At 36.4% G+C, this 21,598-nt stretch overlaps 1 protein-coding gene across 1 annotated transcript in view; it reads right to left on the reverse strand.

Moving 5' to 3' along the window:
- Nucleotides 1-21,598, reverse strand: part of nbas (neuroblastoma amplified sequence) — a 163,040-nt gene that overhangs the window by 6,115 nt on the left and 135,327 nt on the right. Inside the window, exons 50-52 of the mRNA XM_014469212.2 lie at nucleotides 18,186-18,325; nucleotides 12,734-12,881; nucleotides 11,228-11,362 (exon numbers count right to left, since the gene is read on the reverse strand). Coding sequence (XP_014324698.1) covers nucleotides 11,228-11,362; nucleotides 12,734-12,881; nucleotides 18,186-18,325 — 423 coding nt within the window. The remainder of the gene's footprint in view (nucleotides 1-11,227; nucleotides 11,363-12,733; nucleotides 12,882-18,185; nucleotides 18,326-21,598) is intronic.

Consider the following 21,598-nt stretch of genomic DNA (forward strand, 5'->3'; position numbering starts at 1 on the left):
CCTTTGATGTCTTAGTCGAAATATTTGTGGAATTATTTGAGGGCGTGAGGCCAACATTCATTATAAACTTACTCGAAAACATTTATAATTTAAACAAGATTGCTGTTAAATCCCTGCAAAATAGCATTGTGAATACAAACTCTTTGGTAAGATGAAAAACATTTAATTTACCTTCTACAAACTATAACTAACACACTTTTACTTTGTTCAAACATAGGAAAAGATGCACTAGAGCACAAACAAAATGCTTAATTGGACAATTATTTTGCTATTATGTAGCTCCATATAATAATTTGAAAAAATAAGCCTGTGTGATTTTATTCAAGTCAGAGTGGCAATTTCCTGACACCAGTGGTCCATTTACACTCAGGCTTTAATGCACCGGAAACAAAAAATATGACTGCCAGTTAATTTCACCTGACCTTCCACAACAATGGCTTTTTTTCTTTGCGTGAACTTGTGCCCTTTCCACACATCACCTCTTGCATCTGGCCTCACAGGCTTTTCTGTCTATTGGTGTCATGTGTGAAATTACAGAGGCAGAATGAGAAGTTGAAAATGACCTAGTGCTGATAATCCTCTGTGTCGGCAATCGGGGAAGGTAGTCACGAAATTGAGATGCCGTGTGTCAGTAATGTAGAGGACGGTAGATATTTTGTGGCTGCAGGGTTGTTTAGTGTAAATTAGAGATGCAGCGATCAGAATTATTTTTGGCAAATTTCTGATCTTTGGTTTCTACTAAGCTTTGGCCTGTCTGCACCAATTTTAGTCAAATTATATTTCTAAGAACTCTATGAAAAAAATATAACAGCAGCAGCAGCCATGTGAAGCATCTTTAATTATTTAAAATAAAAGAGAAAACCTAAAGTTGATGGGAAGCATTGACCAATAAAAGTGAAAATGCTTGTTTGAACAGACAGGTTTTCGGCCAGGATTTAAAAACTGATGACAGTTCTTTGGAGTGAGTGGGGGAAATCAATTATTTCTCAGTATGAAGGAATCATATGTTGAAGCAGGTAAACTACTTGTTAAGTACATTTGACCATCATACATAAGTTGTAGATTAACAGAATTGACTTGGTTTCTTTTCAAAAGATGCATTAATTCACCTTATAGCAACATCAGTGGAGTCAACAGCTTCGATCAAGGAAATTGGCTCCTTGCTGCAAACCGCAATTTAATTTCTGCCTACTCAGCAGCAGTGTAGGGGAACCTTATGTAACTGAACAACATAGAGATGAGGCCGTCCCAAATAGCTGGCATGGCTCCCTTGGCTGACGGAGGACTGTGACATTCCTGACCTGTCAGCCAATTCCCGCTGAAACGCTCGTTTGCAAAGACTCCCAGTATAATGAGAAATTGAACCAGAACCAGTAACACACAGCTCCTTTCAGTTTTCTACAGTGTAACGCTGCTGGCAGTTCCACACAGAGCTCCAGGATGATTTCCCTGGGTTATCTGAAGAGGCTAGTAAGCTACTCGTCATCGTGTGGCAGCAAATCAGTCTGATCTCTGAACATGCGCTACCTCTGAGTCCTTCCATTGATGATGTCCTCCAGCAGTACCAAAGCCGTCTCCACTATTATGCACACCTTTGCACAGATATTTCATGTACACCTGTGATTTTCTACACCTTGTCCAACTTAAGATTCCTCAAACCTGACCTGGTTGAAGTTCATTTGGTGATCCAAATCTGTTTTACTTTTTTTTTTTTTTTTTTTTTTTTTAAGTGCCCCAATTAACATGCATTTTATGCGCATTGACACACAGTCTGTCACACATTTAAATCTACATGTGACAAAAATGGAGAAAATGAATTATTTAGATTCAAATTAAGTTTTCCCTTTTTTTAAAGCGTGTTACATTATGTGTAGGCTAAATGCGGTTCATTTTCAAACTTCAAGTTTAAAAATTGAATTAAATAAGAGAATTTAATTGAAGGGATAAATTAGGATAGTTATAAAAAATTGTAAATGTTATGTTAAAAAATTTCTACAAGCCTAAATTTAGGTTTGCTCTACAGCTAGACATTTAGTTGGTTTAATAATAATGGCTTCAGATGTATGTACTTTTACTCCTCGACCCTATCCTGTGATGAGCTTTTTCTCACAGAAAATAAGCAAACACATTTTCTTTCTTATGTAGGGGGAAAGCAAAGTACTATGGGTATCTGGCACTGCAAACACCAATTTGTTTTTTCCTGAGGCCTCTTTAACTGAAAGGTTACAATTAGTCCAAGCAAATAATGTCAAAAAATAGGTTCTTTTTATAAATATTTTTTGTTACCATTATTATCTTGTCTAGTTAGCTGTCTTCAAAATTTCATTTAAAATTGTTAAACTTGAAGAATAGCAATTTGCCATCATTACAAGCTTGACAACAGTTACAGAACATACTGCATGACACAAATTATTATAATTTTTTTCGTGCAATGTTTGTATACTTGTACAGACAATTTCCTGAAGTCTTAGTCCATAGGACAAGGAGGGAAAGGAGACGAGAATAAGACACAAAGAATAAAAGGAAGACAAAAAGAAGGGAGGAGAAAAAAAGACACTGTGACATTTAGTAAATGGGATAGAGACTGTTGTGTGGAATAAGAAATGTTTACACAAACATACAATATATATATATAATTTTTTTAAACTTAAGACCTGAAATCAAATTCCATTGATTTCAGAGTTTTCCAGACTAAGAAGTAATTCTGGTTTATGTAAAAGAAATGAGAGAAACACTTGGTAAGTAGCTTCCTAATGGAGTTTTACATTTTATAAAGAACTATTTTAACCCCAACCCTTAGTGACTTGAAATTAAGTACCAACAGGCCACTTTCATAATGTCAGAAAATGATATTCAGTCGTACAATATTCACAGAGTCCTCGGTAGCAATAATGTTGGACTTAACCATCTTGTTGAGCTGTGATATCTAAGGGATGACTCTTGCATCACTCTTTAACTTGAGCTACATATCTGAAGAGGGTTTTCTGGTCTCTTTGTGTTTTTCCACAGAAGTCTTTTCAACTCTGCGCTGGATGAACAAATCAATAGAGACTGAATCTAATTGAGAAGGGAATACATCCATCATGCCCTTCTTTCCTTGTCAGGGGTCAACAACCTTGAGAACATGAAATCCTTCCCTGAGCTGTACATGTTTGGTGCACAGGTGTGTTTGGCACACAGGCGTGTTTGGCAGGTCGAACGACCTTCCAAATCTCCTCAAAAGCCTCCAACAGCACGCAGCGTGCATCTTCAAAGAGTTGAAAAACAAGAAGCATCTTCTAACTCCTGCAAATTTGCTTATACTCACAGCCGGTGTTCACTTTGAGTGAACAAACAATGAGCGTGACAGGACAACTGGCACATCAAACTATAGCTATAAGATGACCAATTCCCCTCCCAATCGCTCTTGTTTTCAGCCACCGCTTCTCATCAGACAGCCAAGGTTGTCTCTCCTGTTTATTTTCAGAAGCCTCTAAATAGGACCTGAATTGTCTGGTCAGTATTTTGCATGCCTGTTTTCAATTCGTGCTCAGTGCGACACTCATTTCCTGTATACGTCTTGGTTGGCTCTCTACCTCCTTGAGCTAAATCCAACTGAGAGCTTAATTGGGAGTACCGAACACGTACAATGCTTAATACATTATGCATGGCCAAGCCTTCTTTTATCATTTAAATCATAAAGCTCCTTTGGAATGCCAGACAACACACAACCATCTCCTTTTCTCCTCCTCTCATCCTTTTCTGTCCCTCCTCAGGCTCTGCTTCCCTTCCCTTCACTCTGCCTGTCCCTGGGCTTTAGCGGTACATCAAACTGAAGTGTGCACACACACACAAACACCACACACCATCTTGCTTACAGCAAAACGTGATTAAAAGTGAAAGAAGAAGAGGTTGCAAAGCCCCCCGAAAAAATAAAAATGAGCAGGTTGTGATGCAGCTGAACAAACACAAGCATACACATTCAGGGATCAACCCGTTGAGTCTTAAGCAAACAGAACTAGCTTAATAGGTCCAATATGGGACCAAAGCTGTAAATAAGCTAATTTAAACAAGCAATTAGACACATAATCACTCAGTCAAACACATGCATGCACAAGTCTGTTGTCTTTACTTCAGAAAGCAGGAGGAGAACAGACTTTCTGGTTCTTTGGACAGACCTTTTTGTTAGCTTGACAACAAAGTCTGACACGAGGTGCACATTAAAAAGCAAATGAGAAAAGCAAAACGAGAGCAGACAAGGGAGGAGAAGAGGCAATTAAGTTGTGAATTGACCGTTCCCTAAGACACAACAGGCCAGTCAGTGATGGAAACATAAGTAGGCCCAGGGAGCATTCTTGTTGCAATAGATTAAATGATGTGTTTATCTTCATGCTGCCGAGTTTCTCTATTGAATTTGAGGGAATTGTTGAACTCTAGCAGCCTTAGTCATCATGGCTGTGTGAGGTTTCACTGGCAGCCTCACTCTTCATCCTAAATGCATTCACTGCAGAGGCACTGTTAAAATATTCAACTGGAATATATACCCAGAAAATGAATACTAGCAGCTTAAACAAGACCAAGAGAATAATTAAAAGTACAAATTACTCTTGCAACACAAATTAATTATTACAAGAATAATGGAACAAATTACTCTTGCAAGAGACTAGTATCTTCATTTCAGGTTGTATATTATATATTACATATTGTGTTATTGCGGGCAATTTCAAGTTAGGTGGTCCGTGAGTGTTTGTTAAATGGATTAGGTGGTCCTCCACCAGAAGAACTTTGAGAAATACTGGTTTAGACTCATGTAAAATCTGACTTTTGAATTGAAAATATACTTGGCAAGAAAAAAAAACAATGTGACATTCAGAGACAGCAACTCAAAATCGGAGAAAAAAATCTAAATTAGCAAACAAATTTCACAACATATCTAGCCAAAACACTAAAGTTTGAACTAAACAGTACCTTTAATAATAAGAGGGCTCATTGATTCAGTCTTCTAGTGTTGATCAGACTAGCTAAGTTTACCAAGGTAAGGTGGCATAAGAATGACCTTTTAAGCCAGGTATGGTTTTGTTTTATTTTATTTTATTCTTTTTGATAGACTGTGGCTATTTTTAGACTGCAAGGCTGGGGAATCTGTTACTGTTATTGTAAACTCCATCACTGCAATACAAAAATGACCACCTTAAACAATACCAAACTAAAACAGATATAAATGTAATGGTAGACAAAGAATGGAACTGGAAATAGAACATTCGTGTAAATGTTATATAATGTTGAAACTCCTTCACACTAGCAGGATGACTCTCATCAAACCTTTAGATTAGTTTCCCATTAGGCTCGACTTGCTTCCTCTTCAGGAGCTTTACTTTTCTCCTCCACAGCTATAAATCATCTCTAAAATGAGCAGAGGAGGGAGAGCAGAAAATAAGACACTATGCCACACTGCTCTGAAAGCTGTGAAAGCTTTTGCTGCCAAACAAGAGAAATAAAGGAGAACACTGCATTTTTCTGCATTAAGAATCCACTCCAATTCTCATTACTTGCTCTACTACCTCTTTGTCTCCCTTTAGAAAACATCATGTCATAATCCCACTCCTCTCTTCCCTTCCTAAATTCTTGAGCACCTACTGTGTTGTCCCCTTACATGGCACAACAAAGCTATTTACCCATTATACAGCACCATCATAGGTAATGTAAACCCAAAGCTAAATTTACACACATGCCATGCCACTTTTCTGAAACGCCATTATAATTAAAAAATAATCTTCATAAAAATGTTATTTAATCACAATCTGAGGAACATATCAGTATTCGAAAAATTAATGGTGAGGAAAATTGTAACTGCTGACAGACACTGAACAGAGGCAGGAAAAAATGTGCTTGAAGATAAAGGCTGCCAGTCACTCCTAGCTGCATGCGGTTTTCATGCAGTTTGGGACAAGTGCTGTGTTGATAAATCCATTGTGCACTGCAGCCAGACACACCTTCAGGCTTGTTAATGTCATAATAAATTATGACTGACATTTAGGAAACCTTTCATGTTGTGATTCTGACTGGTATGATGAAGTGAAACAAATTTTACAAAAGAGCAATCCTTAATGAAACACTTGAACTAACCGAAAGGTAAAAATGGTCAATTAACAGTTAAGCATCTGTGTTAGAGCTTCTTGCTATATTTCTAACTGACCAGACTGAGCCAAAAATCAATCACGCCTGATCCTGAGATACTGATCTGCTAATGGCTGCTGCACAGTGGCCGTTGACAAGCTAGGGCTATTTGTAGATCTGATAAAACACCCCAGAGTAGTGTCCTCCCCTGTGAGCTTGAATTACAGCAAAATAAAAATGAAAAAAGGGCAAGTAAACAAGTCAGATAAGAATATAAAATACAAAGTAAATCACAAATAGCTTTTTCTCATCATCACATCATATATCTCACAAATGTTTTTGACAGCTAAATAATTAGCAGTAAGGCTATGAGCAACCCAGAGCCATTCAATTTAGTTAAGTCTAATTATGTAGCGCCAATTTACAACCAATGTCATATAAAGATATTTTACAAAACAAACAATCCTCATCAATCTCCTGTTATACAATATACAATTTCATCAAATTCAAAACAATCCATTCTTTTCAATTCAGATACAGTTACAGTTACCCAATTTAATCAAAATTACAATACAAATGTAAAAGGTTATGTTTTTTAATAACCCCAGCTAATTAAATTCACTGAATTAATATAGACACACTAAGCTGGGAGATCTTCCTATGGAAAGGAAAAATAAAAGTGAGACATTATAAAATAAAATTTGAAGATTGGTTGAATGAAGAGCTGAAAAGAACATAAAAGGAGAGTGGAAAAGTGTTCAGTACATCCTCCGGTAGTTAGGGCCTTTAGAAACATAATTACAGGGATGGCTGGAGAAAACTCAAGTCACTTTAACTACTATAAAAAAGTTTTAAGCCTCGTCTTCAAAACAGACATGATGACAAAAAATGGGAGCTAGCTTTTGGAGAGGAGCCTAAGAAAACAACAGTTTACTAAAAAAAAACACAACTTACAATTTTAGTCTGAATGGTAAAACTGTTGCACTCCATATTTATTTGCAGTCAGCAATTGCCTTCACTCAGGCAAGTTCTCTGTATAGGAAAGTTTTATCTATCCAAAGCAATCACTAGAGAATAGCTCACAACTTAAAAAACGTCACAACTCCCTATCAGAACTATTGCCCCTGCTCATGAGTCTAAATAGCAGACCACTAGAAATCTGCTATTTAAAATAAGGCAAAGGCAGAGAGAGGTAGAGGACGTTCACATCACTTCCATCAATGATAATGGGCAATATGAGCCCTGACACAAACTCAGCAAGAGGATACAGAATGTAGTATAATGTGTTATACTGAGACATGGCTACAGGATTATATCCCTTACTCTAACATCTTTCTGTCAGGCTTTCTGACTACATGAGAAAAAAGGAATTTAAAGAGTAGCAGGAAAAGGAAAGGACGTGGATTAGCATCGCTTGTTAGCAACTGATGCTATCATCCAGGACATGTTACTGTGAAGTGTCTTCTCTCCAGTCCAGTCATTGAAGTCTTGGCAGTAAGTTTCCATTTATATTATTTACCAAGAGTTTCCACCAGTATTATTTTTGGAAACCGCTTTTATTCCACCCTCAGCTGTTGCCAACAACGGATGTGAAGTCTTCAGTTACATTGTTGCTAAGAAAAGCAGCGTGACCTCAGTTGGAGGGTACTTCAAATTCACTATAAGAGACTGCAACAGAACATCCTTCTTGCCCATAGTAATTAGCATCTACAACGACTCTTTGAAGAACCTTGAATAATACGAGTTATAGCAAAACTGATTTTCCTTTTGGAATAAAAGCATTTTTGAATTTTGAATTAAATTTGAATCAAAACCTGGGGTAAGTCAGTGTATCCTAAACTCAGGGTCAGTTGCGGTGCCAAAAATGCTATTGCTTTGATAAAGCAATTGCTTGATCACTTTGAGTTCTACCTTTCTAACATTTTCTTCAGAAAATTAAGAATAACCAAACTTGGCATACTTTTATCAAACTACTTCTTTTGCCATATGTACATTTACCCAAATGGAGAATCTGCTGTTTCCTACACTCTCTTTCTACCAGGAAAACCTGTGTAATTACATTTTAGGCAATGAGCTACCTGGCATCAAACTAGGTAAATAAATCTGCCTGATACATTCAGATTTGCTCTTACCCTTCATTTATGATACTTTTTAAAAATCTTTATTTACAAAAGAAAATTGAGAAATATTTTTTCTACCATTTATAGCAAACACTGGAATAAACACATGCAATGATGGTAGAAAGCAATAGTTTCCTTACAGATTGATTCTGGTTTTGCTTTTATGTCACATGTTTCAAATCATTAAAAAATTGTCGTAAAAAACCTGTATAAATATATAATGCAGTTTTGAACTGATTACTTCATTTATTAAAAAAGGAAGAAAGCTCTTCAAACCAACCTGAAAAAGTAACTGGCTGTTAAACCTATGCCATCAGCATTTGCAACAACTAGAAATTAGACATTTTCACTTAACGAGAAACTTTGATCTAAATTAATAGTTTTATTAATAATTTCCCTAAGCAATTATTTAAAGCTATTCATAGCCAGAACTAGACTTCTACTACACAACACCAGTCTAGTTTTTTTGATTATTTTTAGGCATTCAGAGGTACACTGGCTGTTGCTTCTCCGCTCGAGGTGATGTTTCCATCATACAAATAAATCATGTCCTAAAGCAGCAAAGCTGCCCCAAAGCTGCCCCAGCAAATCATCCTTTCACAATTATGTTGAAGGGGCAGGATAATAATGTTTTTCTGAAAGGTTTAGTTTGTCTTACAATGTATTGGGAACCAAATGCTCAACTTTTGTCTCATTAGTTCAGAGAATATTTTACTAGGATATCAATATGTTTTATTTTGGAAAATGGAAGACAAACATTGAATTTCTTCCACCGATGATATTTTGTCCAGACTGAATTTTTGAATTTTGAACCACAGCCTTATGCTAAGGCAAATTAGACCAGTCTTTTTATGACCGTAGGATGAGTTCTTGGTGAGCTCTTGGAGGTTCACCATTGTTCCATTATCTCACAATGATAAAGGATCTCATTGTGGTTTTCTGGAGGCAGGTAATTCAAATACATCCAGTTAGTTCTGGATAGAGTTTTCTCTCCATTGTAACCAAAACTGCCATTTAAAAACTGCTTTTGAAATTAACTCAGGTGATGTTTGTCATATATAAAAATTAGTTTAGTGATTTGAAACATTTAAGTATGACATAATAGCATAAACAAAAATATGTAGGCACACACACTTTTTCATAATACAGTGTGCTGCAAGTCAGAAACAAACACTACTGTGCAAATGATAATCAGGCACTCTCTTAGTGCTGCTATTGGTTAAAGAAAACCAATAGCCATAAAATGGCTGCAAGAACAATGAGTGGTAATACGTGTGACTAAACCTTAACAATTTATTACACATATGCCCATCTCAACACCTCCCTTCCGTTGCCCGTCCTTATTCTCACTCCCACTTTAAAACCAGATTTTTTTTTTAAACTCGTATTGTTTCTCTCACTAGTCCCCACACTCTACCCTCAGTTCTTGTCTTATGTCACTGTGGGATAAAAGCAGGTCTAATGAAATAGGAGCTTGATCTTTTCATTTAATACAGGCTTAGTCAGTTAATTTTGAGGCTTTCTCTTATCTGATGTAGGAATAAAGCAAGGGTCCACAGAGTCTTAGAGGCCTTCTTTATGACAACTGCTTATCTGATTGGAGAAACTGTGGAGAGCAGCTGACACATTCTTAAAAGATTACATCCTTATCTGAGCATGAATTCTCAAAATGTAAAACATAGGCAAATGGAGGAAGACTGCTTTATATAAATGTTAAGACTTTGAATGTATCCCAAGGATGCTTTAAAAAAAGAACAGAGGCTATGTTTTTTGACTCCTCAGGATGAGGTCTGATTATGTTTCTACTGTCTGCTTCTTAGTCAGAGTTGTGTGCTTGTAAGAAGTGAAACTGAACTGGATGTGAGGCCACTGCTGACAGGGTGAAGCCAAAACATTGATCCAGCTGCAGAAATCTGCCCATCTGGAACCTTACAACAACTTTATTTCTGCAAGAAATAATCAATATTTTATTTTGCTGATGCACAACTGTGGTGTATGAAGACTGTTCAAAAGGCTCAGCCTTCAAATAAAGAAAAATAGCATACATCTTAGAATTATATTGACTGTGCTTTCAAAGTGAACCTCTCAGTATCTATTCCATAATTTCTGGACTATAAGCCGCTATATCTTTTTCACATGCTTTTTGGCACTGCGATATGGCTTATATATGACTTTTTACCAATGGGTTTTGAAATGCTGATGAAAAGGACAGCACACGCTCAAAAGCAAAATTGTCTCAGAGATAGAGGAAGTGTGTGCGAAGCTATTCAGTTCTGAGATTAAAAAAGACAACTTTAGTGTTTTTAGTGTGCAGGAGGAAGATGATGACCAATGATTTTTCCTGGCAGTTTTTTTTTCTTTTTTTGGTGCAACACTAAATTAAACAAATCTGACAAAATACTACCCAAGAGGCTATAATTAGCCAGGATTTTATAATAGCACCCAATATGTGGATTAAATTGATCAAATCATTGCAAAATGACTGTGTGGGCCAACCAACTTTTTTCATCAAGGTGCAAAAAATGTTAAAAAAAAAAAAACAGTGAAGCATAAACCAAAATTATATTAAGCTCATAATATAATTCTCATATCTAACTGTAGAGAACCTTTGGATTATTTTTCAAAAGAATATAATTGTTGTACAAAAAACTAATTGAGTAACTAACGGGATAACTGACAAATTCATTTTAGGTATCTAATAAAATTGGAAATTTTTTTTGTCAGTTTCAATCTCTATTCAACATAGCATGTGAATTTTTTCTACATGTTTTATAAAGCTACAAACCAAAAACATCTGGGCTCTGACAGATGGTTGAGGGAACCAAAAAATCTGAAACACCATCTTGGGTTTAGTGAAGCTGTAAAATAGTGTCATTTTCAAAGTGCATAATTAATTGAATACTTATCAAAAATGCATTCAAAACTACTCTCTATGCAGTGCAGCCAGCTCAGTCTGAACTTGAACATGGGATTCTACAGATTTGTTTATTTATTTTTACAGTGACACTTACTGCACTCATGCCGTTGATCTGATCCAGAGTCAGCTGCAGCAGCTGCTCATCGCCGCTCTCAGCCATTAGTTTCAGTGCGGACTGCTGGAGGCTCGGCTGGTTTTGGAGCAGCAGGTGTGCTATTTGTCGGATACACTGACGGAGGAGAGAAAGAGGACGAATGAATGGACAGAAAGAGAGGGTGATGTGCGAGATGAGTTTGGTAAAACAACAGCATAAAAGGGAGGAAAAGAGGACAAACAATGGGAGAGAAAAGAGGAGAAACAGTGAAGGTTAATCAGTGTGCTTATACTGTACAGTGATAAAGGTTTACACACAAACAGATGTGCGCTGTAGACACTGGATCCTGTTGCAGTCCCATCCTGTAATGTATGGATAACACAATGCAATCTGACTCCCTCATGCTTCGGCGGTTTCATTTCAGCAGATTCAAATTAAAGCTGTTCAGAACAGAGTAAAAGGCCTCCATCTGCACCTCCCACCCCTCCTTCCCACGATAATATCAGACAGCCAGGCTGACACTAGCCTATTCACACTGAATAGCATTAGCGCTAAACTAATATCACAGTCAGCTGGCCTTAGACATACAGAATGACCGGCTGAATGATTGGCTTGATACTTGCATAGTGCTCAGCAGGGCATGAATAGCATTAGGGAACGTCAGATGTCAAGGGCTTCTGGTGAATATATGCTTTGCAAAAACCACAGAGCTGATGCTAAAACTTTGCATGTCTAATAGCTTTAGGCTCCTGTATTAAGATACGGGCTAAAATGCAGGTGTTGCAATGTAGTTTGCCTGAATTTAAACAAGCTTAGGGCAACCCTGAGATAAAAAAGGACATTGAAAATGTGCTGAAACCACATTCATTACGCTTCACTATGTTGCAGGGGTGACAAGCATTTCAAGAGATCAAGTCCTAGATTTATAATTTTTCAGAACAAAATAAAATTAAAAAAACATTATGTAATGATTTATCTTGGAGAGTTGAAAATTATATATTTTATGTTATTGTACAGCCATTGAATGTTTCCACAGTTCTTCATGTTACAACCACAAACTTTAATCTGTTTTAATAGGATTTTATGTGAAAGACCAAATTGATGAGCATAATTGTAAACTGAAATGGTATGATAACTCTGGAGGAGCTACAGAAATCCACAGCTTAGCTGGAAGTATACTATTCCTTTCACTTTCTAATTATGCACTACTTTGTTCATATGACATACAGAATCCTACTAAAATACATAAAAACTTGCGACTGCAAAATTAATGCAAGAAAAGATCGATTATTTCTGCAAGGTCTTAAAAAAGCAGTGGTCTCAACACGGGTGTACATGACAATACAGCGCATTTCCATATTACTTTGCTGCAGGAAATCATACGACATTGTTATGCCATTTCCTTCAACATTATTTGCTGCTACTGTCAGTCTGGGCAACTACAGGAAAATAGAAATCATAAACAAACAAAAAAAAATAAACTACTGCGTCATTTTTGCCAGTTACCTGTACAGGGAGCTTGTGTTTGGTCTTGTAAAGAGACCTCACCATGGAGACCAACTCCTGACCCAAGTCTAAGGTGCTCTCTGAGGCCTGGCAGCGGGTCAGCAGCGCTGAGGTCAGCATCACCCAGGGGTTACGCTCTGACTGGGCCCTGCAGACAAAAAGAAGCACATGAATGTATTGTGTGCAGTATTATACCCACAAGCTTGTGTTTTCTATAAACAATATTACGATAATTTAAAAGCTTGATTAAAAAGGCAGGTATAAAGATGAAGAAAAAACATATTTCACTGCAGTTCAATAGCAAAATTAAAATACCAGTCCTAACAGGACATAACTTAAAAAAATAAATAAATAAATAAATACATAAATAAAAATAAAAAATTTTCAAAAAGCCCATTACAGGAGAAAATAGCTTTTGAATTTTCTTCTTAGAAAAGGACAAGGAAAAACAAAACAGACTTGAGTATATCGCTTTTGAATTTAAAAAAGAAAAGTAGAGGACATCTTTTTTAACAATCGAAAATGAATAAACACAATTTTAAGATTTTTTGTTAATTACGTTTATAAAATCTAAAATTAGTGTCTCTTTGTGTACTGACAAAACCTAAATATCGTAAGCACTTATTACTTCAGCTCATACTATATGTACAATCACCAGCAGTGATCCAGTCTTTTTGGTTTTGACTGCCCTCTATGAAATATTGAGCTTTGTGAAAAAGTATGTTGATGGCTTTTCATTTTGCTGCATTTTGTGTAAAGATGCTGCTTGATGTTATTGTGTTGCTAACCTTAGGGCTATCATATATTGTGTTGTAAAGCTAAAACAACATCTCACTACCTCAAACCAGTGAACTGCAACACTACCCATTCTTTTCTTTGCAGTCCTATGACATCAGATGATAATCCTGCTAGACAAAGACTGGATTAAAGCAGATGACTACAGTTTGCGCACCATATGGCATACAATATACTTATTGGAAAAAAAAAAAGAATAAAAGCAGCATAAAAATACAAAGTAGGCATGAAAGCAGCTAGAATGATCAGGAGGTTTGTAAATAAATGAATGAATTCTGCCCATGACATTATGAAGACAATGTTTGACTAAACCCCCCACTCCCTGCGGTTAATATTAAACACCTACACTCAGCATCATCCTTCTCCTGTGTGTTTACACACCAGAGGACAGCTGCCAGCACTGACAGGAATCACTATGTTGACATGCTCTTATGAGCTTTTTACGACCTTCAATAATGCCTCCAGAGTAACAGATTAGCTCCCACCAAGGCCAACAGATACAGGATACACAAGCTTCAGTCAGAGGGGGGAAAAAAAAAAAACATAAAACCAGTAGTCAATTTTCAGAGACAGGTATTTAAATTTTGATGACATGATGTTAGATGAAAGTCATGTACAGCAAATTTTGCTGAGTGAACCAAATGTTGGCGAGTGTAGTTGGATAATGCAAAACAAAGGTCCTGTTGCATCCAAATCAAGCCACAGAAAGAGAATTACAAAGAAAAAACATTAAGTGGTGCTGAGGCTTTTAAATATTTATGTGATGTATGGGGAAAAAAACATTACCTAGTCAAAACTGTACAGACACCTTCAGTGGTTTGGGAATGTTGGCACAGCTCAAGATTTGGAGGTGATTAGCATGACAAGCGGTGCATTATTTATTGAACAGAGAACAAAAGACAAAAAATCTGAAATGAGGTAGGGAGTCCTAAAGTCCTCCCAACAAGTCTAAAGAGACTTCAGACTTGTTGGTCAGATATTAACCACTTAGACACTTGAAATACTCTCTGGTCTCAGAACCATAACTGAATGAAAGGAAACAGCCTTTAGTTGCCATGCTCAGTACTGGAAGCAACTCCTTGAAAAATATTAGCAACTTTTTTCTCCTTTAAATCAAGATAAAGTAAAGTATTATTTATTTTCTTATTATGCATTTGATATGGATTGTTTATTTTTATGTGATGACTTACCTTCAGAACTGTTTAACAAATTTTATGTCCCTAATTTTCGTTGTCTTCGTCCTTTCTTTCCTTAAAAAATCTTTGAATGACCTTTTGAAATTGCAGGTTTGCAGTAGAAGTAATCCTGCTATGGCTTTAAATAATAAAGCTTTCCTTATTTCTACTCACAGATATTTATTAAAATCTACCCATATAAAATTTTAGCAAATTGTTGCACCAACTTTATTGTTTAATGAAGTACTTTATCAGTGTTTGATGAAAAACTAAATCCTTCGAGGGTTAAAATCCATTATCAGATCTGTCTGCTTAATTATTTTCCTCGAAAACGAAGCATAAAGTACAACCTTGCAAAACAAGTGTGGGCTATGATGACAAAGACAAGTAGGGCTTTTGAGAGCATCATTTAGTAAAAAAAAAGCATCTCTCCATCCAAGATCCCGAGTTTCTTGCCCTGAGATGTTGTTTCACCTCTGAATGAGGCGGCCATGGGAACAAACAGAGTTCACTCATGGTGCTGCCACACAACACTCTGAGCTTTAAAATAACAAACAGGAGAAGGGTGCTGCAGCATGACACTGCTAGTGTCTGTGCTCTTGCCAAATCTGTCACAAGGCGCAATGTGAGTCACAGCCAGCCTCAATCTATGTTTTGAATCATGACTCAAAGATTGTGGACAAAGCAAAGGATAAGCTCTGCTCTTAATTCAGCATCCAAACAACAGCCTTCTGTGTCGCACTGAAGAAAATCCTGACTCTAACCACACACACCATGTTTCATTCAGTGTGAAAGCATCACTGGTTTTTAAATGAATTCTTAAACACACAATCAGCTTGATATTTTATTTACATCTGACAGGGCAGCGACAAAACTGAGGTTAGAAGAAATGATCATGACAGCCTCAGCAGTCTGACGGTTATAATGCGCTAAAAGTCAAAGGCGCCCCAGTCAAAGGCAGAGTGCAGCTGTGTTGTCTAAACCTAATCCTATCTCTCCAACTTCTTTTATAAAAAGCTCAGCACAGAAGCTGGAGTCAGGCAGAACAATTTGTCTCCATTCGTGAGTGCTAGGAGGAATTGATTCTCCATCTAATGGGCTATTTCCACAGTATGAGCTTTTTAAGTGACCTACTACCCTTTCAGGAAATCAGGGGGTTCACCTGCAGCTCTAGTGAAGGAATTACAGCATATATGGACCTCCACTGTCAAACCTTATGGCCCCATCCACAGGACCTTCTGCCGCCTTTATCAACTGGAGTGTACTAAAGACAGAACTTGCTGTGCTGAAAGCTGAAGGCTGATCATAAAAAAGTTATTAAGACCTGTACAGATTCATCCCTGCAGCGCAGTGTAATGCAAATATTAAATGTCTGAATGTAAAAATCCCCCTCAAAAAAACAAAAGCTTCCATACATGTTAATAAACAACCAGTTATCAAACCACTGGCTTTCACGGTTAATCAGTTTATCAGGGATCAACTGGTTGGAATCGAGAAATCCCACCTTTTTCAAATCTTTGAACACACCATATGTAAACGTTGTCAGGTTACACTAACATCACTTTTTAGTGTGCAAATAGTTATTAAGAGAAGGCAACCCAGTTTGTTGTTTTCTGTGTCTCTGATGTGTTCAAATAATAAAAAAGTGCACAAGGCATAATAAGCTACTGAAAAGAAAACTGAGGTGAATATGCTGTTCTTTCAGGCATCTACAACAAAGATTGAAGATAACAGCAAGTTGAACTTACACAGCAAAGTTGCTCTGAATGTCAGAATAGGCTGAATTTAGAAATGTTGGCAGACTTTCAAAAATCTCACTTCAAGTGAGAGTCTAATAACTCTACAAATAATTATACCCACAGTGACTGCTGACAGGTTAATATTTTGATCTTCAGGTAGATGCAAAGAACATAACATGTGGAAATATCTAACTTAAACTGCAGATCGAAGCCTTTTGAGCGACACTCCACGTTGACGTCTTAACTATGCGCTGTCCCTGTGTTCGTTAGAACACAGCCCGCTGTTAATCGAGAACAGAGCAGGAGACAAGCAATCTCATCATCAGGGATTTATCAATATTAGAGCCAACTTTTGCTAAGGCTCAGATGGTCTCTGTTTTTCAACTTCATGTTCCCAATGTGTCTGTGAATAATTAAAGACACAAATTACAGAACCGACTCTCAGTGAAAGAAAAACGAATTGTGTAAAAGAAGCCCATTAAAAATGTCAATATGTGCCTTTCCTTTACAATCTTTAAACTGAATCGAGTAAAACACTAAAACACCTGATGGCTTATGTACTCTAAATATGCATCTTACCTAAAAACAATTTTTGCCTTACTTCTCCAAATTTCACAAAGACTTGGTGCCATTTCTGAAAAAGACACATGCAGTAGTCAAAATCTATTGGGAAACAATAAAAAAAACCTAAAAACCTCATGAAGGTTTGTTTCCCTGGAAAAATTATCCTTCCTATACACTGAGGCTTTTTTTCTGAATGACATCAAAGTGTAAACAATTACTGAAGACATTTTTCAGTTTTTATTGCAAAATTATAGACACGGCTATGTTGTCTAATATTTGTCAAAATATTGCCGCTGGTAGACAACAGTTCTTTTCTTTTTTTTCTGTGCTGCAGTCACCCATAGCGCCTGTACAGCTCTATAAGAATGCATGTCAATCACGACTCAAAACGTCAGTTCTCATCTATCACTCAGCTTATTGTAAATAGTTTTTAAACTTTTTAAAAGCACAGTAGGGAAAATGGCCTGGAAACACAAAAATGTCTACAATTTAAAAGTCAAAGTAAGTCCCTCTAAGGATAAATATAGCAAGCTTTAGGTAAGAAGAACTACAACAAACACTGCATATAAAGCCATTTCTAAACATCTTGAAATGAAAAATGAAACATTTTAACCTGTATAAAAAATACACCACCCTTTTTTATTTGCCTGACCTGAAAAGAAACTCTTCTGGCTGAAACTTTATTCAAACATTTTGTGGAAGTGTGAAGCTGTGCCCAGAAATGCCCCAATGTGATAAAGTGTTGTATCAAAATCCTAGCCAGAGAACATGCTGCCTCTGCCAGATGGTCTTCATCCCTAAGTGCATCCTCCCCAGATAAACATCTTACATTCACTGGAAAATGAGATTTATCAGATCAGGTTGGCTTCCTCTATTGTTTTGGGTAGTATTTTTGGCCACGTTTACAGATTAACTTTAATAAGTCACAGTTTAAAACCCATTGAGCAGTGCCATTATAACAAAAGAATAATATTCATCTTTCAATGTTTTTGAAGTCATGGCCACTTAGTATTATTCTCCCCAAAGTTACAACGTTGGATGTTGTAATGGTTTCTGAAAACCAAACACTCACTTTTAAGATCTGGGCACACAACAATGCATTTAGCATTGTTTTTATTTGTTGATGCCATTGTGGAGAAAACTATCAGTAAGCTGCAGATGCTACAAAAGAAAACTTACACTTCATCTTTCATCATGGGTGGCCATGCTTGCAAGAGAAGCATGAGCAACTGAAAGTCCTCCCACTTTTGCGCTCTATCCAACATCTCCTGGAAAAGGGCATACCGTTTGTCTTCACCCTCCACATCCTCTACCTGGACCTGGAGACAAAAAAGGGGAAGGTAAGGAGAGAAAAACACCCTGAAAGCAAAACCAGGTATAGAGATTTGGGATTTTAGACATACAATTCAATAATACAGGTACAGGTGTTTGAGCTTTTGAGATGTTGTTCTGCTGCTCCAGGCTGTTAAAAAAAAACTGTCTTGCTGCTATGGCTATGCACCATATCCACAGTCCAAAAGCAAAAACAAGAATCAAAAATCAGCTGCCCACAATCAAAAATGAGGAGGAAAAATTCCCCCAAAAGTAAAGTTTTAACTGGAAAGATGGAGAAGAATGGTTTGAAATGGATTAAAACAAATATGACAAAGCTACTTGACCAAGTTGCCAACTTGGGCTACACAACTCTAGAAACAAACGCTGATTTAGAAATGCCATTTTATTAACTTTTGTGTCAGAAGTTGTTCTCAGGGTTTTTGAACTATGCTTCTGTAAACCAAAATGTGGTATTCACCAATAGAATAGAATAGAATAGAATTCAACTTTATTGTCATTGCACTGTCACAAGTACAAGCAACGAGATGTAGTTTGCATCTATCCAGAAGTGGTCTATGAGATATAAATATTTATTTACAGATGTACAAGACTATGTATGGTATGGACTATAAGGGGTTATAGCAAAGAGATATAGATATTGTGTATAAATATAAATATGATGACAAGCAATAATAATAGAGTTACAACTTTATCTTGGACCACTTCTGAATGTGTTACTGACTAAATAGAGAACTTCTGCAACCTGGATTGCAACCTGAAACTCAAAAAATATGCAATTTTGCTCCCATTTTGCTGGGCTTGATGTTCAGGTTTGCTTCCTAGCGTATTTATTGCACACTGCTTTGTGAATCCTGCAGTAGTTTTATATCTGGAGAGAAAACATTTTTTTTTTTTTTTTTATGATTTATGCTTCCATATTTGTTGTGCTTCTCTTTTTAATAGTAAAAAATCTTTGCAAAACTAACTTGCTGCACAACAGATCCATATCTTGTGTTGGAGTCATTTTCCTCATAAAGTTGAGCAGGGAAATAAACGAGCGGAGACTAAACTTGAGACCCTTCAAAAATGGAGGTCAAACAAGAAACAGAAACAGAATTTTAATTACCGGTACCTGCAAAAAGCCCTAATGTAAGCCTATCAAATCTATCAGTGAATGTCATCTGCAAACCTGATAATGTCAATCAGTGTTAGCGCCTTTCTGCTTTATGAACACCTGCTTTTAATGCAGAAGCATTTTCTAACTTTTACAGCCATGCTTATTCCTTATCTTAGAAAGTTTAAGAACATGGATAACATCAGGATTACTTTTTAGAACATTAAATTATAAGTTCTTTGCAACAGTAGTTTTCGTTGCAACTACAGATACATTAAACTATTAATGGCTACATTATTTTGCATGGACAAAGATGAATACAACATTCTTATAAAAGTTCACACACACAACAGATCACCCCTACAGTTGACTGATAATTGATTCACTCCTATTTACTGCATAGAAATGAGGCTTATATCCTCTTAATAAGTGAGGACTGCAATTACCTGTGCCTGGTGATTAAATTCAACTGTTTTTTTGTGATGCACAATGAACATAGTGAAGCAGGGCAGAAAGAACAAGGGATGTGGGGCAGGAACTGGCAGCTAATATTATAATTACACTTGAAGTGGAAATTAGATCTTCCCAAAGGTGAATTTTTAATCATTCAGCTTATTTGTACACCAAACCACCACATATATGTATTCTAGTCATTATGAACTCATTTTCATTCTACACTCAAATCTATGCAATGACCAATGTTGTTTTGTTTGATATATTGTTATAATTTTTAGGCAGGAATGAAAAATCCAAGTCTTTAAAAGGACCAACAAGCTTGCCACATTTTGGTATTCAGTTTGCAATTTTCTAACAAACTCAGGTAGGTTTCTGAAAAATTAAATTGTTGTCTTAGTCTGAGCTCAGAAAAATATTTATGTTCAAGATTAATGTATAATTTTCACACCTTCATATTTCTGTCCATCCTGGCTACTTCCTCAGCCACCAGTTGCCAAAAACTATTCTCATAAAATAGCATTTCTATTGTCAAGATTGCCTGGAGCGAAAGTATTATGATAATATGGCTTGGGTTTCATTATACTACACTTGAGAATAGTGTCTGGATTCAACTTCTTATATTCCAAAAATAATATAGAAGCCTTATGGCAAGATACATCTATAGAGCCTTGCACTATTGGTTATAATTTGTATAAGGTTCTTTCATGCCTACAATAAAACTGCACCTTGATTTGCCAGTAAGAATTACAACTTACAATTTATCAGTCTACATGTGTAACCAGATCTGGATATTTGGTGCTTCCAAAAACTTTGTTGAATTTTTTGAAAGCAACAATATTTGTTTCCATAACCTTTTAAGACTATATCTCAAGATGAATTGGTTTTACTGATAAATTTGCAGAATTACTTTTTCAACCAATATTATTTTGTTTGACTAGTCACAAATATTGACTTCTCAACATAATTCCTCCTTGCTATACTTAAGAAGTATTTTTCTTAAGTATTTTTCACACGGAAGACATTGTTAAGCTTCAACTGCATAGGGAAACCTTACTGTGGCATGGCTTAGCAACAGTGAACTCAGTGGATTCTAAAAGACATTTGACTGGATTGCTGATTACTTGAGCTCAGATGGAAATACTACAAATAGGAACTTCTTTTCCTTTTATGACTTGACATGATGTTTGGTACTTGGTTTTAGGTATTGTGTTGCATTGTGGAGTTTTTAGGCATTATTGCGTTGTACCTTGTAGCATTCAGTTCAGAAAGGTTTGTATGAATTTTCTTATACAGCTTTCATAACGCAAGTTTGCATTTTAATCAGGCGGAAGACTGGATGTGTATCAGACTATTGAAATTTCAGTATTTTCTTTTTCACACGTCTCCACCTTGCTTTGTAACTGGCATAGGGAGTTTGTTCCCTTTTTCTTTGCATAGTGTTCCGCAAATAGTTTAAACAATTTGTTCTCATTTTTCAAAAAAATCCTATGGTTCATTCAGATACAATATTGCTAACATATTGTGATACCAAACACATAAAAAAAACATGCTTGCTCAGACAGGGAAACACAACATTACATTTTAAACTAACAAACTTCAGCTAGACTGAAGGTTAACAGAGCATGGAGACAGACATGAAAGGAAAGTTGAACAAAAAGGATGAAACCCATTTTATTTACTGTGCTGACCCTGAAAACGATGCTTGTAA

The sequence above is a fragment of the Xiphophorus maculatus genome, chromosome 15, assembly GCF_002775205.1.
Source record: "Xiphophorus maculatus strain JP 163 A chromosome 15, X_maculatus-5.0-male, whole genome shotgun sequence".
Lineage (NCBI taxonomy): Eukaryota > Metazoa > Chordata > Actinopteri > Cyprinodontiformes > Poeciliidae > Xiphophorus > Xiphophorus maculatus.